Source organism: Hypoxylon trugodes, assembly GCF_022578975.1.
Source record: "Hypoxylon trugodes strain CBS 135444 unplaced genomic scaffold F4822scaffold_3, whole genome shotgun sequence".
Taxonomy (NCBI): Eukaryota; Fungi; Ascomycota; class Sordariomycetes; order Xylariales; family Hypoxylaceae; genus Hypoxylon; species Hypoxylon trugodes.
Genome location: NW_026250018.1, coordinates 865134 through 885176, shown reverse-complemented (window position 1 = coordinate 885176; position 20043 = coordinate 865134). Strand labels below are relative to the sequence as shown.

Here is a 20043-nt window from a genome sequence, read left to right as displayed (position 1 = left end):
GGTAGTCGTTTTCAAAGTCATTGCTTGGATTAATATATAGCTATGTATTTCTGAATGTATGTCTTAAGTTGTTGAAGGCATTACTATCGAACACACATTAAAGCTTGCTCACCAAAATGTTGCTCTATACTGCCCTCTTGAAGCAACATTGATCCTATCCAGTTTCTAGCAGCTTCAACAGTCGCCGCACCAAGTTTTACCACAATACAACCGCGTACATTAGCAGCGGACCATATTATCTGCTTGTTTCTTTCCTCCCCCAGCCTCGTGCTTCGCCATTGCTCGAGACGAGATTTGGGTACTGCGTCATCTTTCTCACGCGCTTCAGCGCTGCGGAAATCTCGTGCTCCTATCCGTGGTAGCGCTGCAAACTCCGCTAAGAAGAACTCGCCAAGGGATTTCGTCATAGGGCCTCGAAGAATTAAACTCCCTACAATAGCGTGTTCATACATCGATTCTCTCAATGACGGTGACCCTATAGATCTGTTTGCACTATCGAGTTTGACCGTATCCCGAACTAAAAGTCGGTCTTTGGTATTTTCATCTTCGGTGGTGAACCATACTTCATTGCGCCCAATCCATCGACCGAAACTCCAGTTTTCGCCGAGGGCAGTACGGCCTTGGGTAACCCAATCCAACAAACATAATGACGCATCAGCAGTTAATTTGAAAATCTGAGTCTGCTCGTAGATACTACTTTCAAACGGTTGAACGGGATCTGGGAGGAGACAAAGTGCAGCGCCGTCTTGAATATGCACTTTTAAATTCTGCCGCGTCACAACATCTGGTGTAATGGATCGAAATATCTTGGTATGCCCCTGAGTGACGATACTCAGCTTTGCCTTTGGTCGTATGTCAATGGCGAGGTTGACTTGATCGCCAGCAACAAGGCCTCCTCCATATGAAAGTAGGAATATCAATACACTTCTCTGCTCGGCTGTGGGGGTGGGAGATATGAGCTTCAGTGGGTATTGATAAGTGATACTCTCAAGTGAGGAGATATCGTTAGGCGCAAGCTTCACAACTATTCGACCTTCCCCGGCAAGGGATGTTGACTTTGGGAACGGTGAGATCATCTCGCGGGTAATTTATAATTAGGGGAATATCGAAGCACGTAATTCATTTCATATTGGTAGGAGGGGGGTTTCCGGGGGTGTTCGTCAAGAATAGAACACATTGATGCTTGCTTATCTCGATGCCCCGTAGATAGTGTATAGATCTTCGATTAACCCTGCTATTATCCGTAGAATGGTAATATCATATTCCTAAAAGGATTTCATCTGGTAAATGATAGTATTAAAGAATACAGACAAGGGTATAATGATATGTGCCAGCTCTAATGTAAAGAGTATTAAAAAAGTTGGTTATTAGATCTCATGTTGATGTAAAAGGTTGAAATTCTAAGGAAGCTCAGGAAGCTTAGGTACCGTTGGAACCTTGGAATGCATGGTTTAGGTGGTGACATCCCCGCTGGGCGGTGCCTATCCGGGTACCGATAACCTTAAAATCAGGCAAAACCTCGGTGATTCGATAGGTACCTGAGTAAGAAGAAAACAAGGTTTAATAAACCACCAATTCCTACGTAGGGTACATCACCTCCCTACGTAGGTTCACTAACTAATTCCCTAGGCCCCCCCCGGATCCCTGGAACCGGTCATCTTGTCTTTTTTTTCCCCCATTTTTTGGCGAATCCAAACACGCTCCCCACTACAACCTTAGACCACAGACGCGCCTGAATTGCCAACGAATCTCCTCCAGTCAACAATTCCCACAATCTTTTTCTATAAGCAGTCGCACACCTTTTCTCGGGCGGGAATGGTCGCATCGCATTGAACTCCAATCCCACATGTCACCATCTAGACTGCCCTTAATGGAGACTTCAGATAACAACGCGACATCCTCACCCGCGTCCGCTCCTGATAATTCGCGACGAAGATCGGGACGCGTTGTAAGGGCCCCTCAGAAATTCTCCCCTGAACCGAATTCGTCGCAGAACGACCAGACATCGTCAAAGCGCAAGAGGGGCCCCGACCGCGATGAAGAGGATGCCGAAAACGAGTCACCTGTCGAGGAAGATGATGAAGAACTAAGCGACCCGGACGACGAAGACGACGATAACGCCGAAGAAGACCCTGCATCACACTCAAAAAGATCTAAATCAAAACAACAAAAATCTAGACCTAAGAAACCGGCTGCGAAGCGCGCGAAGGTAAACGGCAACGCAACAACGGATGTCGCGTCCGCCCCGAATGCGCCCGCGGTCAGACTTCCGAACAGACCTAAGAAGACTGTCAGGGTTACCATCGCTCATCCTGACGGAGATGGACTCTATGGTAAGACTCGAATCCGACAAAGACGACCATCCGAGGCTATTGTCGCGCTAACATTCTATTAGCTGACATCTTTGCATCTGGCGATTCTTCCGATGATGTTGCCGCGCACTGGTTCCAGCGCTACCAGGAGGATGACGCCAAAGCTTTAACTGAAGTTATTAACTGTGTTCTACTTGCCGCTGGCTGCGAGCAACAGTTGACAGAAGACGATATTCGAGACCCAGATAACTCTGCGAACAGATTATCGGAATTAGAAGATGCCTATCAACAGGTGCGCTGCCTCCACATACCAAGACTGTTCTCAGACCATACATGTACTAACGGGCGCGTAAACAGACCAGTATATCAGACTACCCCCTTATTTCGAGGGCAAAGAGTAGCAAAAATTTCCGCGAATTACTTATAGGCTTTTTTGAGTCCTTAGTCAGTGTACTCCACCAGACCGATACCCTTTACGCCGATGGAGAGCTATTGAGCAACATCCAAAGATGGGTCGGTATTATGTCGTCATCCTCCCTACGCCCCTTCAGACACACGGCTACGACTGTAGGGTTAGCGATTCTTACTTCTCTTATTGAAGTAACGAAGCAACTCGACGACCGGATCACGAAGTCCAACCAAGCTTTACAGGCCGAATCGAATCGCCGAGGCAAGAATAAGAATCTTGTCGAGAACACAAAAAAGGCACTTGAGACTGCGAACAATAACCGCGAAGCGATCGATACAATGGTGAAGGACTTTTTCGATATAGTATTCGTCCATCGATACCGCGATATTGACCCTAAGATTCGTGCAGAGTGTATTGAAGCATTGGGTACCTGGATTTGTACCCTCCCAACGGTCTACATGTCCCCCGAATACTTGCGATACTTGGGTTGGCTATTGTCGGATATTTCCGTATCTACCCGACTAGAAGTTCTCAGACAACTGGCGAGGGTCCTGAAACGAGATGCAGAAAAATTGGCCCATTTCATCGACAGGTTCAGGCCTCGTCTAGTTGAAATGGCTACGAAGGATTCTGATGTTTCTGTGCGCGTCGCAGCAATTGGGGTTGTAGACATACTCCGTGCCTCGGGTATGCTTGAGCCCGAGGAAGTCGATTCCGTCAGCAAACTTCTCTTCGATTCTGAAATCAGGATCCGCAAAGCTGTTGTCAATTTCTTTGCAGCGCTTGTTGAAGAACTCATTGAAAACAAAGTCGATGAGATTGGTGGCACCGATGTTCTAGATGAAGTTTTTGGAGATGAGGAAGAAGACGAGTATGATTCGCTCCGAAAGGATTGGATCAACATCAAAGCCCTTGCAGAGAATTTGGCCGTCTATGATGCTCAATTAGACGATGAGCAAGACGAAGTACGACACGGACTCGATGTGGCGGCAGATGTGGTCAATGCCAATATGCCGGACTCTCGTATTGCATTGGCAACTCAAGTGCTGTACGAAAGGATACCCGAAATTAACAATTGGCAGATTCTTGCCGGCTATCTGTTGTTTGATCACTCAACAAGCGCAAAATCTAGGCAAAGTTCGAAGACAAATTCGGTTGAGACGGCTACTAAGAAGGCCGTTGCTCCCGAATCCCGAGAAGAGGCCATTCTATTGGAGGTCCTTGCAACAGCCGTAAAGGAGAGCCTTGCGCCGTCAACAGAGCATGATAGACATAAGAAGAGGCCTGGTAGGCTCGACTTGGATGCTCAAGATGATGCTGGCATGAAGCTAGCCTCACTCATTCCTCGTCTATTAAATAAATTTGGGTCCGACCCGGCAATAGCGGCTACCGTACTCCGATTGGAGCACTTCCTTGATCTGGAAGTATTTCAACAACTCCGCCAGAACTCTGCAACTTACGATAAACTTCTTGATGAGATCACGACACAGTTTAACCGCCATGTTGACCAAGGACTTCTCAATGAGGCAGCTGCAGCGCTCATCCATGCTAGACAATACGAAGAACTCGAAGAATTGACCGATACCAAGATGGCTCTGTTGTGGGACAACTCGCTAAATTCTTTACGAAGCATAGACAAGATTTGCGAACTATCTGCTAGAGGTAATCTCGATCGGTCAATACTCGCCGAATTATCTCAGACCTTGATGAAGATTAGCAAGTTGGTCACCATTTCCGATTGCGTGGACATCCTGGAAACCCCGGGGACATCGCGAGACTCAGACCAGCCTGCCATCAAGATCCTTACGGGTATTGTGCACCGCGGTCTTCTCACAGAATCAAACGATGAGTTGGATGACCCTGAAGATGAAATAGTTGCTTTCGCTATAAAGGCGTGCCAATTCTATTTCATGTGGAAGATAAGGAGATTACGTAGCATCGTTGAAAGCGATGCTGATATACCAGATGCGGAGGTTGACCAACTCGTCCTCTTGCGAAAGGATTTCGTTACGAACCTCATACAAACCTTCTCGTCCCGAGGATTCAATGACGATCTTCGTCTCTTTGCTGTCGGTAACGCCTGCGATCTATGCGGATTATTCGTCTTCCTACGACCTGTAATTCAAGACCCGCAAGCTTCCAAATACAAAAAGCTGCGTCCTCTCCTTGAAGAAATGCCCCCAGCTCTGATTACTCAAGAGATCATCCCCATATTCGACGCCGCGGAACGTGCATACGCAAAGCGAGCGAAGAAACAACTCAACGATCCTGTGGATGATGAGGATCCCATGGACGACGAGTTACCGCCCGAGGATGATGAAGATGAGGAGCTCACAGAGCAAGAGCGCTTCGCGGCCGAACTAAAAGCCGAGAAGATATTATGCGAGCTCACTGGTAAGCTGGTCCTTGCCATTCTGGCAAAGACTATCGACCATAGTGGACCAGATGCTGGCAAGCTACGAAAGCGACTCAATCGTAATAAGACGAAGCTTGGCAATAACTACCGGGATGTCGTAGCATACTTAGACGAAGATCACCTTCGTGAGCTACGAGGTGGAAAGAAGAAGCCTGCATCCAAATCAAAGGGCAAGGAAGCTGCCAAGAAGCCCGCAATCAGTGCAGAGTTGGTTATTGAGGACGATGACGACGATGAGGTTCCGAGGGTGGATGACCCATTTGAGGAGGAAGCCGAGCCTGAAGAGGGCACCGTCGAGGACTTAAGACGACGGGAACTTCTTGATGACCCGATCGAAGATGACGAGGATGAGGAGAGACCTGCTGGTGGTGAACCTATGGAAGACGACGATGTCATAGGGGATTGATTGATTAATGAACGAGCTAGTGCTGTAATGAAAACAAAACTACCTATTGCTATTACTACTACTTGATTATTCTTGTACCTACGTTTATTACCCCAGCTTTCTCCTATTCTTGTTTTTTTTTCTGTTTCACGGCTTGGACGGAAATATGGCAGGCAGGCATGAATGATATGGGGCGAGGAAGGCAGGCCTTAGAGTTGATTGATTGATATGAGATTCTCTTCATCTTTTCGATCTGCCGGGATGCAGGTGTTGCGTGTGAGGAGTCTACTGTGATTGATGTGATACCTTGGCTTGGGATGTTCCCTTCTTGAGATGTTAGCTCCCAAGACGGTGCTAAGTGAATGGGTCTATCAGAGCTACTTGTATTAGTTAGGATTTGATAATTCTACTCATGTTTAGAATGTCGGCTTGTGGATGTGAAGTGGATGTATATGTTGTAACCTCCTCTTGCTATGATGGGCTTCACATGCATGGATAAAAACGAAGGAAAAACGAGGAAATTTTTTTATCAATTCCTTTACAATTTTTTTCGTCATTGCTTTTTTACATGGCTAAATCCCTACTTAGCTAATCTTGGTTCCGAACAAGCCAAACACTCTCTCCCAACGTTTTCCGTTGGTCGCGTTTGCCTTTTGTGGATCCTCCTCGCGAACTTCAACGCCATATTGGCGAATGCAACATGTAAACGGCTTGTTTGATATTATAAGTCCTGTCTTGGCAGCTGGTTCTGCCTGTTGCCCCTTCGCTGGTCCAAGTGGGGAGGTTGGAGGTGGCTGATGAGCTGCAACTCGTTTTTTGTTGCTGACCAGTCGCTGTAATTCTTGTTGCTTACACTCTTCCAGGTTACCCCACAGCTTGAACATCTGCTCCCGTAAATTATCCAGTTCATCTGGATTCGCGCGAAGGCTACTTAAGCGTTAGCTTGACCCCAATCTACATAGAACAGCTTCGTCTCGATGGACTGGATGGAGAAATGAAAAAGGGAATAGTAACTTACTCTGATGCATTCATGTTTATCAACATCTGCGCTTCGGCGTCTTCAACAATTGCCCAAACTCTATTGCATTCGTCCTTGCGCTTCGGGCTCGCTTCTTCCAGCAGTAAGGCAAACCGCCACTCCCAGATCTTGTCCCCGGAAAATCGGTCCAAGGTGCCTTGACCACCGTCTGATTCTAAATCAGAACCACCACTGTGATCTGATAATACATCGTATTCTTCGCTTTTGCGCCAGGTCGCAAAGTTTTCTAGCTTCCGAGGCCAAAAATCGACTACACGTACATTGGCTCGGTACTTGGCGCAAACGAAAGGGAGCGTCAATGTTACTTCTCGGCCTTCAACTGTTGTCGTCCATGTTATCGGCTCGACTATAGAGGAGACAGAAAAAACTGGTTGATCGATGCTTTCGCATTTGACTATGTAGCCTATTAGTAAAGGCAACCCTAGTTCAGATAATACAACCATACCTAGTCCGTTAAGGCCAAGTTTTGCCTCAACTTCCAGCTCTTTCTTCTCGACTTCTTGAACTTTCAAAGCTCGTTCTCGAGCACGTTTGGTTTTAGAATTCATCCCCCCTTGGCCCTCCGCCATTCGCTCGCCGCCATTCGCCTTGCCATTATTGTTTGCAGCGAAACCCTTCTGTTGTTTCTTCTTCGCCTTCTCATAGTCTCTTTTTCGCTTAATAGCATCTTTAAGACGGCTATCAACGGTGTCGGGGTCGTCTATTGTGAGTATGTCAACTCGAAGTTCGTTTTTATAAGCGGATTGGTCCTCCCGTAGGTACCCTTCGAGGTTATTCGCGTTATGTCCATATTTGACTTGAACGTTCCGTAACTGTATCCAACTTCCAACTTTAGCTTCTCTGATAACATATTCCCCATGCGTGCCGAAGCAGGTCACTTGCATGGAACGTTTGCCATAGGGGCCAAGCCAGCCATTGGAAGCCGGGTTCTTTGCTGTCGTGTAGCCGTATGGGTCTCCGTCCCGACCTTCAGGCACTTCTGTCGCGTCCCAGGAAAACTTATAGAAATATTCATTTTCGGTGTAATCTGAGATCCACAGAGTCACTCTATCCATCACGCCGAAGGGTTCCTTGACGACACTGGCGATTACATCGCAGAACATTCCATCATGTACGTCTTTCAGAGTCTGAAATTTATCCTTGATATTTTTAGACCGTTCGACTTGAATGGTGAACTCAGCGGCATCGGGTACAGCGTACCTGTCGATGGAGTGGTACAACCAGGAAACATATTCGTGCTCCTTATCACCAGGAAGTCGATCCTTTGAGCGTAGAGGAGGCTCCAGGGCCACTTTCGCAGACTTAGGTGGCTTGGGGATTTTGTTTGCCGAGTATATATGAATGGAAGTTTTCCAATTCGAGATTAAGGATATCTCACCACGATAGGACTGGACCTTGGCGAAATGCAATAATACTACATCTCTGGCGTTTGGCTCAGGCATTTCCTTCTCGGCCCTGAATATATTGATAGACAATGCTTTATCGGGTTCATCATCAATCGACTTATCAAAGATGGTAAGAGTCGATTTCCAGTCTTCCCCAAGCGTTATCATTAGCCAAATTTGATATAAAATGGGAATATTTCGGGGACTTACCGGTACTACCTGTCTGGATGGGAGCCCTACGGTCTTTGACTAAACCGATAACGCTAATAAAGCTGCCAACAGAGACGGATCCTTCAAGAATACCCTGAATGTCTATATACCCCGGGGGGAGTACTTTTTGTTGGTTTGCATCTCGAGAAGGTACCGTGGAGCTGGATTGCTGCCGCATCATATTGAAAGAAGTCAACTACAATGTAACATTGATACATTGGATACAGATATAAGACTATGGCAAGAAGCCTTTGCCTTAAGTGTATCCGGTCGATTCATCCAGAAAGAAACATCAAAAAAAGAAGATGGGGAAAAAAGTTGATGTTGAAGGTGTGAAATTTCGAGATTCGCGTCTAAAGCGCGTTGAGAGTAAAGTACATGTATAGGTACCTGGGCATTATTATTCCATGCGTGCATTACAATGCACAGAATCATGCATAAATGGGCATAAGCAGGGATAATTGTGGGATACCTAGACAAGGACCTTTGTGCTACACTTGTGGTGTCACATGACAATCAGGTGGCTTCTTCTTGCCTCTAAAATGGTCCGTGCATTCAATACCTAGGTAGTGCGGGGCTTTTATAGGGAGACATGATTGGGCTTGAGCGAAGTATGCCTTATCCCTGTCGAACCTAATGAGGGACACCTGCTAACGGTTGAAAGAGCGACCAAATCCATCTTTTACCAAATTCTTCTTCTGCTGTTTCCAGCATCATACCTCTACCTACTAGGTACTAAATAATTCCCCCCCCACTAACACACTAACAGACTAATAACTTTACTGACTCTACTACAACCTTTTTTTTTTTTCGATTTCCTACAACAAACTTCCTCTTTCAACTATTTTTCCTCCCATCTTTTTTTTTTTCTTCGCACTTGTACTTCCACTTCGCCAGTAAAAAGAAGTTGTCAGTACATCCACCTTCATCGCACAATCAATACCATACCCAATATTTATTTTACATTCACGTAATACCTATTTAACAATTCGACGTTAGACCTTACCACACAGCGTCAGGGGCGCCATCAAAACAAATCACCCCGCCTTATCCTCTCCCTCTCCTCTTACGACCCCCCTCTCGAAAAATATCAATCCGCCACTGCACTCGTTGAAGTGACAAAAACATCATCAGCAACCATGGCCGACCGGTTCATTCCCGAGCATCGCCGTACTAACTATAAGGCGAAAGGCACTTTCAAGCCTGATGAGCTTCGTCGTCGACGCGAAGAACAGGCTGTAGAAATTCGTAAGGCCAAGCGTGAGGAAAACTTGGCCAAGAGACGAGGTATCGGTACTGGCGACTCGCGCCCTGGTGCTTCTTTGGGCGCTGCTCCTGACAGTGATGATGAGTCTGCTCCCACCGAAAGTCAGGTATGTCCTATTGATGCGCTCTTGCATTGTTCCATTTCCTTCTCTTTTTTTTTTACCTTTCACGCTTTGAGACTTTGCTATGGCGACGAGAGCTCCACAGTAATTTCCTGCGCTCGTGTGTTATTGGCTGTCTGTCGTATCTTTCCCGCTTTTGCTCCCCCACGATGGTCCCATGCCTTTCTTTGTCGTGCTTCGAAACTAACAATTCATTCAATAGCTTAACGAGGATCTTCCTCAGATGGTGCAAGGTGTTTTCTCCGATCAGATCGACCTACAAATCCAAGCTACCACCAAATTCCGAAAGCTCCTTTCTAAGGAGCGAAACCCTCCGATCGAAGAGGTCATCAAGACCGGTGTCGTTACTCGATTTGTTGAGTTCCTTCGTTCCCCCCACACTTTAGTCCAGTTCGAGGCCGCCTGGGCTCTTACCAATATCGCATCCGGAAGTGCGACTCAAACCCAAGTGGTTATAGAGGCCGGTGCTGTCCCCATTTTCGTCGAGCTTTTGTCCAGCCCTGAGCCCGATGTCCGTGAGCAAGCGGTCTGGGCGTTGGGTAACATTGCCGGTGACAGCCCATCATGCCGAGACTACGTCTTGAGCTGCGGTGCCTTGAAGCCGTTGCTTAACTTGCTCGGCGACAGCCGTAAGCTTAGCATGCTCCGAAATGCCACATGGACGTTGAGCAACTTCTGCCGAGGCAAGACCCCTCAGCCTGATTGGAACACCGTAAGTCCTAATGATCCTTAATTCGATATAATACTAGTACTAATATTTGCTTTAGATTGCACCCGCCCTACCTGTTCTCGCCAAGTTGGTGTACTCCCTCGATGACGAAGTCCTTATTGACGCATGCTGGGCTATCTCCTACCTTTCAGATGGTTCCAACGATAAGATCCAGGCCGTTATCGAAGCTGGCATTCCCCGCCGACTGGTGGAATTGCTCATGCACGCATCAACCTCCGTCCAGACCCCTGCTCTACGATCTGTTGGCAACATAGTGACTGGTGACGATGTCCAGACGCAGGTGATCATCAACTGCGGGGCTCTTTCATGCTTGCTATCACTCCTGAGCTCTAACAAGGACGGAATTCGTAAAGAGGCGTGCTGGACCATTTCGAACATCACCGCCGGAAACTCGCAGCAGATTCAATCCGTCATCGACGCGAACATTATCCCACCCCTAATCCACCTCCTGTCGAACGGCGACCTGAAGACCAGAAAAGAGGCATGCTGGGCCATTAGCAACGCCACCAGCGGTGGTCTTCAGAAGCCGGAACAGATCCGATACCTTGTCGCACAGGGTTGCATCAAACCTCTATGCGACCTTTTGGGATGTCCCGACAATAAGATCATCCAGGTCGCCTTAGACGGCCTAGAGAACATCCTCAAGGTCGGAGATCTTGACAAGCAGGCTGCCGGCGAGGGTCCCGAGTCGATTAACCGTTACGCTTTGTTCATCGAGGAGTGTGGCGGCATGGAAAAGATCCATGACTGTCAGACAAATGCTAACGAGGAGATTTACATGAAGTCTTACAACATCATCGAGAAGTATTTCTCTGATGAGGACGAGAACGCTGACGAGGGTATGGCCGCCACAACCCAAGCTAATGGCACATTTGGTTTTGGAACCAATGGGACACAAGGCGGCTTCAACTTCGGCAACGGCGGTGATTCGATGGACATGTAAGGCGACGGCTTTACAAGGAAGTTCACGAAACCCGATATTACGAACTCACTGGGCATCCAAGCAACATAGTCACAGCACCCGACATCATACCCCATTCCCCTGCCTTGCCCATCCCCTGCACAAGCCCCAATGAGAACGGCGTTAATCGAGTTATGAGGAGCATCGAGTCTCGACCAACCACATAAGCGAAGGAAGACAGGCCATTTGGTAGCTTTAAAGCCCCAGCCTAGGAGAAGAGAGTGGTTGAGAGAGACGAGGTGTTATATTTTGTACGAGGGTCGCCAATGGTAGCTTCAAAGCTCCTACCCTCACTGCTTGATGGGGGGGAGATCCATGGTGGATCTCGTTCGACATATGATCAACCAAGAGCACTATCCAACATGTTGGCATCGCCAACGAGCTAGTATGGACTAGAGAAGGGTATTGCTCTTGATGCTGTTACTCCCAAGTGGTAGGACAGCGATCCCAAACCCCCAAAGCAGCTAAACGACACACTGTAGTAGCCTTGCCAAGTGGTAATGCGCCCCTATCAGGTGTAGTTATTAGTCAGTTAGTGAGCTTTAGCAACACGATACTACGCGTTGAACTCTAGCTTAGCCCCCAAAATTGACCATTCCACAAGTATCGTAATAACTCTAGATCGTGACTAGTGTTTTGTATGTCTACGCCGGTTCTTTGTAACGAATCATATTCTCTTGCGTGCTATTTCGTTGTAAGAAAAGTAGGTCCCCGCCAAAGGGGTATATGTCCCATGGATTCGGAATCATTGCGACTTTTGGTAAGCTAGGCCCGGCGCATGTAAGTGTGTTTTTGTGGCTCTTTGTTTGTGATGGGCCCTCTCTAATCTCCATGCTATCAAACGGGATAGGTGTACATTAAGGGGTTGTATGTAGAATGGGAGACCAATAGCACCCCTCAGCTCTGAAAACGCGTCTGTGCGGCTTTGGAAGCTATTTCGTGTTTGCTTGTTCTTTTTCAACTCCGAGCAGGGCTTTAGTATGAGACAACCTAAGCGCCTATTGTTTGCCAGGATATTGTTTACGGCTAGATGGGGTGCGTTTGATGCACCTCTGGTGTATGATGAGTATCGAATTTGCTAATTACCACTGTTTTTCGCGATAAAAGTTTACGGCTTTATCAGGTGCGAGTATAGGTAGCTTGGCGTTGGACGAGTGGTTCTAAGCTCTCTAGCTTTTGGGGGTGGCGCCGTCGTATCACCAAGTTCCGTGCGGCATACCGATTTGTCCTGGGCGGGTAGGTATTTTGTTGGGAGAAGTGGTGGTACATGTGGTACCGAGATCCCGTGTTGTACTCTATTGGCGATAGGTTCGAATATCTCGATGTCGACCAAAAGGTCTTTATAATAGCATTGTTGATTCCTTCGTGAAGTACTCTAGCTATTAATAATGTTGGTGCTAGCTACCTAGGTATATAAAACCCCAATCCTTCACGTTGTTATTGCCGACGTCTAACTAGAAGAGATACAGGGGCAGACGCACTGTCTCGGCCACTTTTCACTAGACCGCAGGACGCTTATAAATCAATTTCGTAAGTGGCTTTTTTAGCCAAGCTGTGGTTGATGTCCGAACTCAACATAGGGGATTACTTATCCTTAGCTGGATAATCGAAGTCAGCAATACGATATTCAACGAGGAGCGGGATCCGATACATGGCCAGTGAGTACCTAGGTATGTATAGATTTAGGGTGCATGTATTAGGAAAATAACGATTTCGTCAGTGCGAATTCATACCCCCGACGATCTGTGTTCAACGTTGTGATCGTTTGGTAAACTACCCAGATACCTAGGTACCTACGTTGTGAAATAATTGCATATTCTATGTGCAGAATGCATGAGTCTGTCCTTCTTCACAGTAGGGCGGAGCATTCCCTCCTCTTTTCTTTTCAGACCAAGGATCCCAACACAGGAATCCTCCTAGAATCGGGCGAATTATGGTAAATTTAGGTATAAATATTATACTTAAACGACTGTATTCTTCTCTATTACCCACTATTCGAACTGCCCTATGTGCACACATGTTAGTGATGGCGATTAACATACCTTCTAGGCCATGATTCTAGATAATGAGACGGCCGATCCCGACAACTCCGACCTATCCAAACCAGGCGAGAAGCTATAACAAGCTCATCGACGATAAGTATGACGTGCGCTTACACATTAGACACCCACCTGTTAGATATACTGGCGCTCTTGGAAGTCCTGGCGTCGTAGCTCGCCCTCGACAGAGACGCGGTGCAGAACAGCACCTCCTAGCGCGACGGGATGAGATATGTCTAAATGCAGAGAGTGACGTGGGGCCTCAACGAACAGCGTTTTCGTATGGGATCGCCTAGGAAGTTTGTGATCCTCTCAACTGACGCCTTGGAGAAGGGGGTCAGGGGGTCGTGCCCTGCGACCAACGAAGACCAACTTACCATACCATATCCCACCGGTCAGAGAATCCTTTCAGCGAAGGCAACGAGCAGAGCCACCGATTACGCCTCAAATGAGTATTCTCTCTCCATATACATAAATGTTCCTGTACCATTCCAAATGGTTCAAGTCGTACGATTGTGTACAGCACGCCTTAGGTAACCAACCTACTACCAATGACTAATTAGACGCCGATGAGTCCTACGAGTCCTAGAATATGGATAGACCCTATTCAGCCACGGTTTACAGTACATCCATTCGAATGCTTAGTGTACCCGCACAATCATCCAAGTGCACAAGGTAGCCTTTAAGAAATAAATACAAAAACCCTTTTGCACCTTGTTAACTCTTAGAATAATTTCCCCTGCAAAATTCACTAATCAAATCGATGTCCTTTAGGTACCGGCTGACTTTTATGGAATGCTTTATAGTTGTGGTTGATCCCTATGAATGCTAATAGTATTTCTTCTTTGTTTCTTGTTTTAGCATTCCCGACCTAGCAACAAAGAACCGAGAATGTTGTTTGCTTAATTTATTGTTATAAAATGTTAAAACCGCAATGAAACCAACCAACGGGTATCTCTCATCGTTAGATACTCACAAACGGAAAATTACTTATCAATTCACAAAATCTTTACTCCGAGGACCTGACACGATGAGTGGGAATTGGTTCGAATATAGCTGGGCGTTTAGGAGGTGGAGAGAAAATGCGTTGGGTGTGAGGGAGTCCCTCGAGAACGCCCAAAAATTCCAAAATGACGTTTGGGGTACAGTGTTACCGCTTTACCGGCCCCCTCAAATCTTTTTTCACAAGAGGACGCGCCGAGGTTACGTGAGCAGCGCAAGGCAACCACCTATAGAGTACAGCGAAGAGGATGCGAGTTTCAAGAACTTCATGTTGAGTGAGACTGTTGAAAACGCATTGAATCTTTTCACGAAAGAATTCCAGGCCAATGTTAGTACCTAGGTAGGCTTAAATCGTCTACTCCCTCCCAGCATATTCCCCTCAGCTAGTTATACAAATACCCAGATACCTGCGCATCTAACCTCTGATTTGATCCATCACAGACTGGGAATAAGTTTATAAGAACATTGGGGTGGGGGGCTAACGATATAACGTGCCTTTACGAACGCCCTAGTGGCCTTGGGTCTTTCGGAGCTCCCCAGAAGTTTGTTGTTAAGTTCTCGAGAAAACATGGCGGGAGTATGCCTCTTGCGCAAGAGGAGCATTGGACAAAGGTAATTAAGACCTACAATATAATTAAGCTGGATTTTGTATTAACTCAATGCTATACAGAAAGTAAAAAACTCGGCCCATTGTATTCAGATGATCGAGCCGAAAGACGTCAATGCAAAGAAAAACGAACCGCTCAATGAATTACAGTTGGCACCTGCAACGGACGACTCTAGCAACGCTGATGATACCAGTGGAGACGAAAGCAACTACGAGAAGTATCCGGGTACTAGAGAGGAATACCTGGAAAGCGAGCGAATACGTAAACAGAAATGGCGGCAAAATCCTCAATACGCGCAGGCTCGCAAGGACACCGCAAAAAATATAACAAGGAAAATGAGGGGCATAGGCGGTTGGGATTTCCTCTTATTTGAGTATGTAGAGAATGGGGACCTAGGACAGCTTATAGGCAAGCTGGCGGTCCAAACAGAAAGAGAGACAGGGGAAATGGGAAGAGTCCCTAACATGGTTCTGTGGTCATTCTGGTTGTGCCGTAAGTCAGCTAATTCTAATTTTCCAACTCAGACCATTAAGAGCATCATATCTAACAAGAGAAATGAATAGTTATCCGAGCCTGTATTGCGATGGAGTATCCTCCGAGGAAATTTCATCCCAACCGGAAAAGACCTGAAAAGGAAAATGATACGTCTGGGAAAGCATTTGGACTTGGTAAGGGCACTGATTCTGACACAGATGTAAGAGAGAGCGAGCAAGAAGACTTGATCGAAAGTATCCCCCCTTCGTCCAAAGCTGCCAGGCGTCAGAATCTCGTTCACTTCAATATTGATCCAACAAACAGTAAGGAACCTACCTATACACCTATATGGCACGAATTTCTACTGACATGTTTTACACTAGTATATATTGGTGAGCACGAATTGGATCGCTATGACAGGCAGGCATGGGACAATACACGTAAAGAATTTCAGAAGAAGAGGACGTCTCGAGGATTACCCGAGAAGGAATTACGACCTATCCCGCAGACTGGGGTGAGAAGCGACAGAATAGAAGCTGAACATCAACTTGTTCCGAGGCTTAAGGTAAGATGATATAAAGCGATAGATGAAGCGTAGGCTAATTATTCGCTTTGTAGTTAGCAGAATTTGGATTGGCGGATAAGATCAAGGTGTAAGTAAATCATGCTCCTTTCTTTTGATCGTTTATACGCAAACGCTACTCTAAAGAGTATACTGACATTTCATTTCGATAGTGGCAAGCGCAAGTAGGTTGTACCTCTATACCCAGTTATGATTTGGTTCGAACTGCTTACACCATCGTCCTCAAGTATATATTATTTAAATCGACGAGCTAGATCGCACCACCAGAACTACGCACCGGTAAGTGAGATTCGTATAAGCTACCAGATCCAGAATATTAATGATTGAATAGGAACAATTCGCTGAGGATTGGGACCTCTGTATGTTATCTAGCCCCACTCCTTACTTTGAAGAATATGAGCCAGCAAGGACCATTCAGCATTGCCAAGAGACCAAAATATCCCGGAGTGCATCAGAAAGGACTTGAAATATTGCTCAAGTTAGCTATAGTATAAGTTGAATCGACTACTAACGAAGAAATTATCTAGATCAAGCCAAGGACGACTTTCTCACAATAGATGGTTCGAGGGTTGCAGGATTCTATGGTCCCCACACAAATGTCTGGGGCATAGCATGGGTAAGACTACACAAAATATCCTGTAATCGTTTAGCTAATGTATTCAAAGGTTATGTGGTCCCTGATCACCAAATTTTATCCGCCGGCTTCCCCCGAGCCTCAAATACCAGATGGTATCGAACAATTCAACATTGTGAAGGACCCGAAGGAGCGCACCAGGCTTATAAATGAGAAAATAGCCACGGGAACGCCGGTTTCTTATTGCCCCCTTCTTATGGCCCCAGGGCATAACAATTTCTTTGGATGGGTTGACAAAGACCTCCGGGAAACGATCTACCGGTGCATGTACCATTGCCCTGACCATCGTCCGACATTAGAAGATTTGATGAAGCAAGCCACCCAAAAAGTGGAAGTTGAGTTGGACGTGCCTGGTGCGGAAAATGTACGACAATGGATTAATAAATGGATATACGATGCCATGGATGAAGGAGAAAACTACGATCCACCCCCATCCCCATCCCCTGATGGCGGCCCTCCTCCTCCTCCTGGTGGTCCTTCAGGGGGTGCAACTTCTGGTCCTTCTGCTGGCCCTTCTTTTAAACTTCCCAAACCTTCTTCCGCCAGTCGGCCAACTGGTACTTGGCCCACGTGGGCTGCCCCTTCTGGTCCTCCCACTGGTCCTTCATTAAATCGCCCTCCCAAACGTCGTGCCTCGGGAGATTCTTCGGCTAGTGGTCCTACTAAACGTCCCGCCAGCAGCTCGGGATATTCTACGAGTGGCCCCCCTCGTAAAAAACGCCGCGGCGCCACAACTCCTTTACCGCCGTTTGCCGCATTAGAGGACAGTGTTCCAGAGGAGTCAATCGAGGAAGAAGACGATGGTGAAGCGCCGGTGAGAAGCTATGGCGGCAGCCTCGGAGCGTCGGGTCCCTTGATACTGCACGAAAGGCGTAAACGTATCGCGTATGGCAAAGGGTCTGCCAGAGCAAATTTCGCCAAGTATTTTAAGGCCAAGGGGTTCCGCCCAATGCCACTCCCCAAAAGTAGATCCAAGAGCGGCTTTGAAGCAATTATCGATAGCTTGCCAGTTCAATTCAATTTACCAGCAGGCGTAGTCCCTCCAACTGTCGACGAGCTGATGCGGATATATCAAGCTTTATGGGATAGAGGAGATTTTGTAAATCAACCAAAGTCCAAAACCACGAAAACACCAAAGGCCAAGACCAAGACCAAGACGGGCAAGAAACCGACCAAGTCGGAGCCCCCTCAAACGCCCGATGTAACAGGGGAGAAAAGAAGCAGAGCCCCAACATCGGGAGATGTTTTGGCTGCGGTTCTGGCCGAATGGGCAGAGAATAACAATATGATGCTAGACTTAGGTTACATTTGGCCAACAGGTGGGAAGGGCCGTGGAAAATCAGTTCAAGAAAAGCGGTTCGATAACCAATTTGGGAATTCGCATGCCGTACAAACACTATGGATCTATAACTCTACTCGGCGTGGGGCCGACGATAAAGGTGAGGATTCGAGTGCAAACCATTTTGCTGGTCTCGAGTTCGATATGGGTCAAGAATCAATGGCTTAAACCAATAGTTACCCAGGTAGCTATTGTGGTTTATTTGTATATTAGGCGTCTATAAAAATTTATTTAAGCATCTTGCTTCGCAAATAATCTTTGCCGTTCAAAAGTGATTTAGCATGTCAACCTGATATACTCATTTTTAAGCAACTACCTACCTGGGTATGTTGAAGGACAAGGTTGCCTCACACTCACTACCTGGCGCTTAATCCAATCAATAGGTAATCAATTAAAGGATACCCGACCTTGAAAGCGAGAAGCTTCTAATTATAGTTTATGTTCCTAAGCTGGTAAAATCGAATAGAATAATTCTACGAGGAATTAAGATCTTAAAAACTCATGCACCGCGATTAGTCCAACCTCTCCCCAGTCATTCATCAGCACGGTGAGATCTAAATTCAACGTCCAAGGCCTATGTTTTCCCTGAAAGACCCATTACTGCTGGCAGTTTCCGATGTTCTGGGTAACAAATAGGCAGGAAGAGCAGTCGTAACCATAGACCGAGAGGCCCGTACAGAATTCGTCGTTAGGGCAGTTCTCGCTAACACAGCTCTTCTCCTGTCTATCGTCTAGAGGGGTGCGAGGCTTCTGTGGCTTGGAGACCTGCGCCTCGGCACGGGCCTTAGCCTGCTTGGCCTCGTTGAGGACGTCAACGCTTGGGCTTCTAGGCCAATTTCCGTCTGCGGCCCGGTCATCGAGTTGCGCGAAGTCGACCACGTTGAAGTTCTTGTCAAAGGTGCGCACCACGTTGTCAGATCCGACGTGAGTGAAGCCGGCGCCCGAGACGTCACGCTTGAGGTTCGGGAGCACGTCACCAATAGATCTAATCTAAAGTTTGATCGGTTAGTCTTCTTCAACCCGATTCTGGGTGAGTATGAATTGTAATCTTACCTGGTTGGATGATGGTACGGCAGCTGAAAAGCCAGCGGCTGCTAAGAGACTGATGACTGCGGATGCCTTCATGATGAAAGATAGGATTTGGTAATTGAGAGTGATGGTATATTGTGTGAAATTTTGATGGTGAAATGGAGTTCTTAGTCTGATGAGGATAGTGATGAAATAATCAAGAAATAAGACTTCTTCCTCGTTCTTTTATAGAGAACAACCCCTTAAGTGATCGGCAGTCCTCGTGGTCATTGCTTCGAAGGTCCGCCGGCGCCGTATCAACGTTGCTTCACAAGGAGCACACCAAGTAAGCATACTGCCGTCCGGGACAGCGGTACACCGGAAAGATGTGGGCGTATCAGTAGCATGGACTGTGTAGTTTCATGCGACCGGAAAATAATTGAGCGGTGTTGCGTGGCGGTAAGCTTATGGCAAGCCTGCAAGCCTGCAAGCCCAGCTACGGCTGAGCTGTGAAGGACCCTAACTGCATCCTGGAACGAACCGGCTCATTGGTACGAAATGCGATAGGTTTTCACCGTAAGACCTAAACGAGCACATGGACCCGTTTGCATGGCCCCCATCTTATACAAGTACCTAAGTAGTGCGGCGCGGAATATTCGTGTTAACTAAAGGATGAGCGTAGCATGATCTTGGCACATGGAAATTGATATGATTGTTTAGCTATAGGAACCACTTCAGAACAAATCAAAGCTCCATTCTATTACTGATAGTTAATTACTACTGATGATTTCTGTGGTAGGTTTTACGACCGCTTGGTTTATTCCGGGTTCTTGTGGCTGGGCATTGACCAATCCAGACTTAGATAACCACCGGCGCATACCGCTTTTGGAAATTAATGCACTGTTTGAGCCAATCAGAGTTGTTAATTCTATCCAACTTAACTAGCGTGCTACCTAAAGTTTCCCTGACGTAGCCAGCCACTTAAGGGGTCTTTAACTACCTTAATACTTGAGTAATAGGAATTCTAAGTTTAAAGGTTACAACGAGTCTTAAAAGTAACCAATAAGAAAAGCATGTCATAGATTTGCTTGATAGGTCTACTTAGTTAGAGATAATCATTC

At 46.7% G+C, this 20043-nt stretch overlaps 6 protein-coding genes across 6 annotated transcripts; 3 read left to right on the top strand and 3 right to left on the bottom strand.

Annotated features, from left to right (window-relative positions):
* Positions 1-2: 2 nt before the first annotated feature.
* F4822DRAFT_394304 (UreD-domain-containing protein) lies at positions 3-1437 on the bottom strand. The gene has a single exon (XM_051457348.1). It carries the CDS (start codon positions 1074-1076, stop codon positions 84-86), a length of 993 nt encoding a protein of 330 aa, XP_051316509.1. The 5' UTR covers positions 1077-1437; the 3' UTR covers positions 3-83.
* Positions 1438-1553: 116 nt separating this feature from the next.
* F4822DRAFT_394303 (STAG-domain-containing protein) lies at positions 1554-6056 on the top strand. Its single transcript, XM_051457347.1, has 3 exons — positions 1554-2333; positions 2396-2604; positions 2670-6056. Exons 1-3 carry the CDS (start codon positions 1847-1849, stop codon positions 5541-5543), a joined length of 3570 nt encoding a protein of 1189 aa, XP_051316508.1. The 5' UTR covers positions 1554-1846; the 3' UTR covers positions 5544-6056.
* On the bottom strand, positions 6057-8767 carry F4822DRAFT_394300 (uncharacterized protein). The gene is made up of 4 exons (XM_051457346.1): positions 8157-8767; positions 7007-8095; positions 6541-6955; positions 6057-6449 (listed from the first exon to the last, which is right to left on the bottom strand). Exons 1-4 carry the CDS (start codon positions 8335-8337, stop codon positions 6107-6109), a joined length of 2028 nt encoding a protein of 675 aa, XP_051316507.1. The 5' UTR covers positions 8338-8767; the 3' UTR covers positions 6057-6106.
* A 330-nt stretch (positions 8768-9097) lies between these two features.
* Positions 9098-11324, top strand: F4822DRAFT_162313 (ARM repeat-containing protein). Its single transcript, XM_051453149.1, has 3 exons — positions 9098-9529; positions 9747-10256; positions 10312-11324. The coding sequence occupies exons 1-3, from the start codon at positions 9296-9298 to the stop codon at positions 11215-11217; spliced, it is 1650 nt and encodes a 549-aa protein (XP_051316506.1). The 5' UTR covers positions 9098-9295; the 3' UTR covers positions 11218-11324.
* A 3414-nt stretch (positions 11325-14738) lies between these two features.
* On the top strand, positions 14739-18129 carry F4822DRAFT_394296 (uncharacterized protein). Its single transcript, XM_051457345.1, has 10 exons — positions 14739-14888; positions 14947-15376; positions 15448-15681; positions 15742-15923; positions 15977-16011; positions 16094-16105; positions 16169-16220; positions 16273-16300; positions 16469-16557; positions 16607-18129. The coding sequence occupies exons 1-10, from the start codon at positions 14856-14858 to the stop codon at positions 18080-18082; spliced, it is 2571 nt and encodes an 856-aa protein (XP_051316505.1). The 5' UTR covers positions 14739-14855; the 3' UTR covers positions 18083-18129.
* A 359-nt stretch (positions 18130-18488) lies between these two features.
* F4822DRAFT_162302 (uncharacterized protein) lies at positions 18489-19139 on the bottom strand. Its single transcript, XM_051453148.1, has 2 exons — positions 18968-19139; positions 18489-18904 (listed from the first exon to the last, which is right to left on the bottom strand). The coding sequence occupies exons 1-2, from the start codon at positions 19037-19039 to the stop codon at positions 18512-18514; spliced, it is 465 nt and encodes a 154-aa protein (XP_051316504.1). The 5' UTR covers positions 19040-19139; the 3' UTR covers positions 18489-18511.
* Positions 19140-20043: the final 904 nt, after the last annotated feature.

Bases quoted from the DNA above. Each gene is read 5' to 3' on its own strand.
- F4822DRAFT_394304 (XM_051457348.1), bottom strand. From the start codon at position 1,076: ATGATCTCACCGTTCCCAAAGTCAACATCCCTTGCCGGGGAAGGTCGA.
- F4822DRAFT_394303 (XM_051457347.1), top strand. From the start codon at position 1,847: ATGTCACCATCTAGACTGCCCTTAATGGAGACTTCAGATAACAACGCG. The intron at 2,334-2,395 runs GTAAGACTCGAA...ACATTCTATTAG, and splicing joins TGACGGAGATGGACTCTATG to CTGACATCTTTGCATCTGGC. The intron at 2,605-2,669 runs GTGCGCTGCCTC...GCGCGTAAACAG, and splicing joins TAGAAGATGCCTATCAACAG to ACCAGTATATCAGACTACCC.
- F4822DRAFT_394300 (XM_051457346.1), bottom strand. From the start codon at position 8,337: ATGATGCGGCAGCAATCCAGCTCCACGGTACCTTCTCGAGATGCAAAC. The intron at 6,956-7,006 runs GTATGGTTGTAT...TAGGCTACATAG, and splicing joins ACTTGGCCTTAACGGACTAG to TCAAATGCGAAAGCATCGAT. The intron at 6,450-6,540 runs GTAAGTTACTAT...ACGCTTAAGTAG, and splicing joins ATAAACATGAATGCATCAGA to CCTTCGCGCGAATCCAGATG.
- F4822DRAFT_162313 (XM_051453149.1), top strand. From the start codon at position 9,296: ATGGCCGACCGGTTCATTCCCGAGCATCGCCGTACTAACTATAAGGCG. The intron at 9,530-9,746 runs GTATGTCCTATT...TTCATTCAATAG, and splicing joins CTGCTCCCACCGAAAGTCAG to CTTAACGAGGATCTTCCTCA. The intron at 10,257-10,311 runs GTAAGTCCTAAT...TATTTGCTTTAG, and splicing joins CTCAGCCTGATTGGAACACC to ATTGCACCCGCCCTACCTGT.
- F4822DRAFT_394296 (XM_051457345.1), top strand. From the start codon at position 14,856: ATGCCTCTTGCGCAAGAGGAGCATTGGACAAAG. The intron at 16,221-16,272 runs GTAAGTGAGATT...ATGATTGAATAG, and splicing joins ACCACCAGAACTACGCACCG to GAACAATTCGCTGAGGATTG. The intron at 16,558-16,606 runs GTAAGACTACAC...ATGTATTCAAAG, and splicing joins ATGTCTGGGGCATAGCATGG to GTTATGTGGTCCCTGATCAC.
- F4822DRAFT_162302 (XM_051453148.1), bottom strand. From the start codon at position 19,039: ATGAAGGCATCCGCAGTCATCAGTCTCTTAGCAGCCGCTGGCTTTTCA. The intron at 18,905-18,967 runs GTAAGATTACAA...ATCAAACTTTAG, and splicing joins CCGTACCATCATCCAACCAG to ATTAGATCTATTGGTGACGT.